Source organism: Pocillopora damicornis, chromosome 5 (genome assembly GCF_964200805.1).
Source record: "Pocillopora damicornis chromosome 5, jaPocDami1.2, whole genome shotgun sequence".
NCBI classification, from domain to species: Eukaryota; Metazoa; Cnidaria; class Anthozoa; order Scleractinia; family Pocilloporidae; genus Pocillopora; species Pocillopora damicornis.
The window spans coordinates 2,506,354-2,513,771 of record NC_142674.1 but is presented as its reverse complement, the minus strand read 5'-3'; the positions used below and the strand labels follow the sequence as shown (position 1 = coordinate 2,513,771).

At 40.3% G+C, this 7,418-nt stretch overlaps 1 protein-coding gene across 2 annotated transcripts in view; it reads left to right on the top strand.

Moving 5' to 3' along the window:
• The window catches only part of LOC113686520 (uncharacterized), a 19,945-nt gene extending 15,114 nt beyond the window's left edge, over nucleotides 1–4,831 (top strand). For both annotated transcript variants that reach the window (XM_027204153.2, XM_089207283.1), the window contains exons 19-27: nucleotides 1–66; nucleotides 547–700; nucleotides 1,247–1,806; nucleotides 2,327–2,600; nucleotides 2,948–3,055; nucleotides 3,153–3,215; nucleotides 3,375–3,473; nucleotides 3,767–3,909; nucleotides 4,116–4,831. The exon at nucleotides 1–66 is cut by the window's left edge and continues 89 nt beyond it. In XM_027204153.2, coding sequence (XP_027059954.2) covers nucleotides 1–66; nucleotides 547–700; nucleotides 1,247–1,806; nucleotides 2,327–2,600; nucleotides 2,948–3,055; nucleotides 3,153–3,215; nucleotides 3,375–3,473; nucleotides 3,767–3,909; nucleotides 4,116–4,319 — 1,671 coding nt within the window. In that variant the 3' untranslated portion in view covers nucleotides 4,320–4,831. The remainder of the gene's footprint in view (nucleotides 67–546; nucleotides 701–1,246; nucleotides 1,807–2,326; nucleotides 2,601–2,947; nucleotides 3,056–3,152; nucleotides 3,216–3,374; nucleotides 3,474–3,766; nucleotides 3,910–4,115) is intronic.
• The last annotated feature ends 2,587 nt before the right edge of the window (nucleotides 4,832–7,418 follow it).

Sequence of the window (7,418 nt, the reverse complement as noted above, 5' to 3'; positions counted from 1 at the left end):
GTTGCCTCTGTCAGATTTGGGCACAGGTCAACAAGAACAAATCCATTGTATGGATCTTTGAAGAAGGTATTTAGATCACACTTGCTTAAAAGTTTTTCTCTTGTGAAAACTGTTGCTGATCATGGTTAAGTTTTAGAAATCGTTTTAAAATTCCTAGTAAATTATGAAATCGTGACCACCCACCGTTGGGAAATCAACTTAGCTATGCAGAATTGTCCACTAGCTTGCCATTTTAAATATGAGAAGTATGTTGTCTCTGGAAATTTTTATATCTCCTTTAAACATTTTAAAAACATTTTAGGGGTTCAGGGGTTCAACATTTTTTCTTAGGTGCGCGGCTCCAAAACCAATTGAGACACTTGCCCAGAAGAAGGGGCCATTACATTGAATTTATGCCAAGTTGAAAGAGTTGAAATGCAGTTAGGCAGACAAAAAGTTTTTTTTTTTGGTTATTGTTTTGTTTTTGTTTTCTGTTTTTGTTTAAATGTCATCCACTGAGAACAGCTGTACTAACTTTGTTCTGCACTATCCTCACTGCACTTGCAGAGGTGGCTGTTTCAGTACCTGTATGGACAAAACTTAGTCAATGAAAGACCTCCGAATGGCTTCAAAATCAACGTTAGCAGCCCCATGAATGTACCTTTAAATGGTAAGACAATTCCATCCCCTCTAAGAAGAAATGGGCTGCCAAAAATTATAGGTTAGTAGAGATCTTTCATGACAGTTCAATCACGCAGTGCGTAGAGCGTTTGTACACATATACTCTCCTGAGAAAATGTTATCCATTTTTCGAAATTAATTCCAGTCACCGCTGGTTGCTAATGTACAGTCCACCTGTTTTCTTCTTAATTAAGGGATTGGTTAACATGTAACTTTTGAGAAGCTTCGTGGCTTTCTGTAGTTTTTGTAGGCTGGACTCCAGGCGAGTTCTGTACTGCTTTAGACAAACCGTTTCATTCCAAACTTCTACTGTGGAAAATATTTTTTAACTCTGTTTGTAAAGATGTGCCCGCACCCTGGCCCAAGTAAGCTCTTTTTTTTATCCATTCTACAAAAGTCTGGCAACTCATTTGGTTTTCTCTCGCACTGATTCTCTGTCTAAGGTTGCGTCGCGCATTTAGAGATTAAATTTCTCGTTGGCTGCCCAAAAATATGCCTCAGAGATGTTGTTTATCAAGTTTAGTAGCCAAATAAAGAGGAATAGGTTGTGTGTAATTATAACCACCAGCTTTTTCCCTTTTTCAAGATACTTTACCGCTGAAGAAAAGGCACTTGAAAAGATACCGGGAGATGTCGTCCGCATCCGAGCAAACTGCAAATTTAGGGAGAACTGTACAGACAGAGCCAGCGTGTGGCGAGCCTCTTATTGTTAGCTCGCCCGTTGCGCTAGAACAGCAAGTGCAGATTGTATTAGCAGATAGTGTGAACGATTTACAACCACACAAAGGAGAGGTTCTATCGGCTACAAATGAACAAATTCCTCTTAGAGAAGAACTTCTTTTAAAAGTGAACGTTTCAAATGCGTCAAACATTCTGGAGACTGCGAATTCGACAGCTCTTTCAGAGAACAATGCACTTACGGTGGCAACGGGCGAGTCTGGTATTTTGCAGAGAAGACCGAGCGATCCTCGACTTGTAAATAATTCACCGGTTTCTAGTATAGCTCCTGTCATTACACTGGGATATCCTCCGCCTGTGGTGACCTGCGCTGTTTCACCCGTGTCTGTTGCAGCAACGATTCCTGGGCAACCTGTACTGCAGCTTTCACAGGGTAACGATACATCAGGAACGCCAGGAAAGAAAAAGGTAAAAGAAGTTCAACCAGTAACCAATCAGAATGTTTTTTGGTTGAGTGACGTCAGCCAAAAAATCCTAACAGCCAATCGGAAGAAAGGAAGAAATCACGAGCAGCCAATGATGTAGCAAATTGGTTGAAGCGCGGGAAAAAGCAAGTGGCTATAACATTTAGTTTTTAATTTGGTCTAGGTTGTTCAAAAAGACGATAACGCTGTAAGGAGGATAAATATCTATCCAGTGTATAGTGCAGCATGTTTTGTTAACACTTATCCGTTGGATAGCGTTATCCGAAACTAGGCCTTGATTGCTTGAGAAAGTGGCGAGAAATCTTTGGACGAATCACTTTGCAAAGTAGATTAAAACCAATGCAATACCAGTTTGCGCTTGACATTTGTATCGAAAATGGCTTTAACTCTAATTATCGTGGCCCGGAGATTGCCAAGAAATTTCAAGATTCACCCAACAAAAACTCAGTTTTGTATCTGTGTGTAATTACACTCGTATTTGTTGGTTTGTTGTTCTTTGGCAGGTTTCATTGTTAGAATATCGCAATCGATCGCGGAACAGACTGTCAGTGGACACGCCGAGAACATTACCATCACAGTCTGCTGGAGTGACTAGTGTAACTAATGGGTCATCGTCGTCAAGCTTATCGCATTTAGTCATGAAATCGCCATCACTTCCGAATCTCAGCTCACCATCAACGACGCCGTCCTTTGTCCATCGACCGATTTCTAGTAGTGGTGAAATGAACGGGCCTCATGTGGAGCCAGTTAGCCCAGACATGGAAGAAAAGTCTACAGGTAGGGACGACTGCATTGACGAGAAAGCGCTTTCTTTTTTCCATCGCTGTAAAATCCCTGGAGTTGCGACTCCCAGAGTAACGTATAACAAGGTAAAGTAGAGTGAAGTTAGAGTGGCAGTGTAAAGAGGAGCAGTAAATATTTATCCTTGTGGTGAAATCAGTTGAAAAAGACTTAAAAGGAACTATGTGGAATCCTTTGTAATTATTTCCCATCTCTTACCAGTCAGAGGTGGTGTACCGTTGCAGTAGCCGTATCGATACACTGCTAGATGTTCGTTGTTATTGCCAAAGCGGTATCGGTTCCTTCTATTAAGAAACTTTTTTTAATAGATCGATCTTTTGTAGGTTCAGTCCAGCGAGTGGCGAAAATTTCTAACAGCGCGTATGGAAGAGTGAGCACCACGTCTTCAAGAAGTTCGATGTTTGGCGAAGTAGATTCACGCCTCAAGAGAGGTCAGTAACCTGTGATTATTTTAAGGCAACACAGCCATATATTTCGGATGCAGTTTGGTTCTGTTTTATTAAACATTTGCTGGTTATTTGCTTACAGATATTCAAACGAAACACGCGCAAGAGAAGCTGACTTCGTTTATCGCGGAGCAACTGCAAAAAGGTATCTTGGTCAAGTTATGAATTGTGTAAACTCTCTAGTTTGAAGGTGCTGTGCAATTCTGAAGAAAAAATATTTCTAACTTGTCGTTCTTTTATCCTTGTCACTTTACGAAGTAAATGAAGCACAAAGCTTGATGCTCTTACTTTTTTTTACCCACAGGTTCGACTCAGAAATCATCCAAACCGCCCACAGTGGTTGGTAGATCACCTAGTACCAGCACCAGCAGCGAGTCTTCAAATCCAGTAACGGAACTAACGGGTACGATGCCGCACAAGAAATATTTGTAGTTATTATCCAACTGCACTTGGTAGAGTAAAAATATCGCGCGGAATGGAGTAAAAATATCCCGCAGTATTGATCGGTTGTTTGGACATGTGGTTTATTTTTTGTCCTGTGGGAAAGACCTGTTTGACAGGTTAACCACGCTCGCGTGTGTTGTTTCAAACGAAAAAATGGACGACATTTTCGTATAAATGAAGCAGTTGGATTATAAATAGCTTGTGAAACGAAGAATTTTGATAATGAACGTACTTCTTTTATTTCTAACACAGGTGACGCTATGGAAATCGAGGACGAGGATAGCAATTCAAACTCCAATATTTACGAGAACAATCTGATGGCAGCTCCTTCCTCTCACTCTCACTCGCAGCATATACCCCATCGTCCTTCGCTTCTTTCACAGTTTGCTCAACCGGTGAGTTGCCATCTTATTCTGTTTACCTGTTCCGCTGTTTGTACAACAGGGGCCTGCGTCGAAAGTTGTGTTCGCGCTTTACGTCATCTGTTAGATTTGGTGGTAAAACTTACGCTAATACTAATGGAATAGATGCTTAAACACGGAAACTTAAATTAATTAACGCGTATTTATTTATTTGTGTGGTTTTTATTGATTTATTTTAGAATTATAGAATAAGTCACTCGCAGCAACCTATGTATTTGGCAACAGCCGCGCCCCAGCTTACTTCTCCGTCGCAGCCACCGACGCGGCTACCAAGCAGTTCGCCTCAGTACCTAGTGACCAGCCCTTCAGCTCCAGCACACGTCCGTTTTCAACCTCCGTACCAAGCCGCGCCATCACAGACGGCTGGTTTCTACCACCATTGAATTTGGTCTTAGCGCCTAGATTGCCCGGCTGACTAGAACACTGTTGTAGTTAAATGAAAGCAGCTATGTCAAATAATGTATTAGAGACTGGTTTATTGTAAATCTCAAGTTAAGTTTTGTCTAGAGCCAAGCTCTTTCTGATCTAGGCGAACGCTTTTGCGTTCGTTCACCATTCACAGACAATTTAAGTTGCTGGTCTTGGATTTGTGTGAAAGACGATGTAAAGAAAAGTGCTAGTTAAACAAATTGTAATTAAATTGGTGATTTTTCGGTCAGTTTAGTCAGCGAGTGGTCAGGATTTGTTGTTCCCGTAATTCTCGAATCAGCTGTGTTAATGTTAGGTTTTACGATCCAATGCGACCGTTCGATTGTGGTATAAAGCCTGCAGAAAGTTGTTTTACATTCTTACATACATCACTTTGTATCATAGCCCTCTGTGTATCTTAAAAACTGTTATTTTAGATGGGAACCAAGAGTTAATAAAGATGTGTATGGCTAACGCCGTTTCGTAACATGGAGTTCTCTTTGCTAAGGTCATATTTTAATATAACGATAACCAGAAAAATGGGTGTCGTATTTCGGTGAACATAACTGAAGAAATTCCCTCATTCTCACTGGCTAGTTAATGGTTACTGTTTCTAGGAGTGACAAGCATAGACGTGAGTTGGTCTGGACAAGCTGAGGAAGTACACCGTCCGTTGAAGATTAAGTTTGTGATGAAATTAAACTATGGTTTTTATTGTCCAAGCCCCACTACAGTAAATATGATAATGTACATGGCAAGATCACCACCTTCTGAATGTCTGAAAACGAGTGCGAAGTTTTAACACGAGTGTAAATTACAAATAGCGCGCGCACGCTTTAAGAATTTCGTCCGTCTTGAGTCTGATGGTTTTTCGTGTGCATCATTAACAAGTAATAACCATTTTTATTGTTTTTTTAGAGGGCACGGTAACGAATCTTGCAATCTGATTGGTTCTTTACCCGGTCAGTATTTTCCTATCTCTGCCCACGGGCCACGGTAACGCTTTCGTGAGTCGCCGAGTACATCCCAACTTTCGTTGTCATTTTTCATAAATATACCTCGTTTTCCGGCTGGGCAGTATTTTTAAGCAAACACGTCGGTCACTACCTCAAGCCGATATATAACTTATGAATCCTCCCTTTTCTCTATCAAATCACTTTGGTTGACAGAAAAATATTGGTTTCAGAATGAATTTGTATAAACAATAGTGTCATTACGTTGGTTGTCAAGCGGCCTAAAAACCGTCTGCAATTAATTTTAATCGTTCACAAAAAGTACCCAGAAAGTTGAAACGTGAGGTATTTGGTTACAGTTAAACTGAACGATGGAACTTTCATTCATTTAATATCTGAAGTTTCTCGAGCAATTTGTTCATAGTGAAAGAGCGAGCGAAGTTTTAATTTAAGTTCTACAACAAATATACGCTCCTGGTGAGTCTTTCCAATTCCGTTCAATTTGGACATTTGTACCTTAAATTGCACAACAGAAATTGAAGGAATTTTTTGAGAAAAGGCCGCATTACATTCCCTTGTGTCTCGTTGGAGTGTGCCGTTCGAATTTAGCTTTTTGTGAAGGAAAGATCAGAGTTAAACACGCCATTACAGCAAACAAACGAGCAAACTCTCACAACTTCAAAGTAAAAAAATTGAATTTACTCACGATTACTTTCCTCGCCGTTTACTTAATGAACAGAGGTAAATCTTCGTACATGAATGAATGGTCGATGAGAGTGAATAATACTTTCCGTTAGATCATTAACCGATTTTGAAGAAAACATTGTCGTGACAGTACTTGCCAAACTAGTTGGTTTTCAAATGTTCCTACGCTTTTTTTTTCTTGGGCGCTCTCTAATTGACAGGTGTCAGATTGTGACAGATACTTGTAAAAATAATGTTTCAAAGTTTGTTTGGAAGCCTTTTAAATCACCTTTATCGTTACGGAAATGAAAATGTTTCGCTGAGGCATCTCTCTTAAATTTGCATCACCTCTATTTTAACTACCATTTACTCACTCAAAAATTGTTCAGTTTATGGAAGATCTCGCCGTATTTACGGCCATAAATCATTCGGGTTCTTTCGGAAAGAATTTCGTCAAGTTTAAAAACAATAAATATGTTATTTACCGGCTAAGGGTCGGTCCGTATGGTGAAAAACTGTAACCTCGGTCTTGAAAATGCTGCCCTCGGCCTACGGCCTCGGGCAGTATTTTCAAGACCTCGGTCACAGTTTTTCACCATACGGACCTCCCAGCCGGCAAATAACATATATCTATATTAATTTGGTGTATTAAGCACAAATTTTTTATGGACTATACATTTCACTTGCCATACAGGCTCGAGCAATGTGTGTTCTTTGGAAATTTACTCGTGCTCACTAGCGCCAAATTGCACACGAAATAATGTTATTAGTTATACATAGCGAGATAAAATCCTCACAGATGTATCCTCATCTGGTGTAAAAAGTGGTCAAAAAAGGAAGGTGCACTATTTAACTTCTGAACAAAATACGCCGCGCGTGCAGCGGAGCTCCTTGCGTAAGGGAAAGCGTAACGTGGTGACCGTTATGTTCTTACGCTTTCATGTTTGTTTCACACCACGTACGATTTAACAAATGTTTTTTTGCTCGCATTCAGTCTAAATGCTTCTCGTGATCGAATATGCTTTCGTTGAAACTAGGGAATATCTGAGGATACACCCAACTGACAATCCCCAATTTTCAAACCCTCCATCTAATACGATAAGCGTTCGTTTGAAATAGAATTTAAGATGAAAGAGCGTTACTCTACTGTTACAGATGAAGGGGCATGTCCGTTTCTTCTTAAAGTTGTACCAGAGAATACAGAAAACTCGAACATCCCACGCAGGAAACAGCAAGTCGTTCATTTTTCCCGCGCTTTGCGAAAATATTTCAAGGAGCATAAACACAATAACCTCCGTTGGGCGCTAATATATGCTCGTATATTTATCCTTGGACATATCTGTTCCTCGAAGCTCACAGGTTTCCTCGAGCTTTGCTCTCAGAAAGGTGTTCGCATCACAGAACAGATAATGTCGCTTTCTAAATGAAAATCGGTTG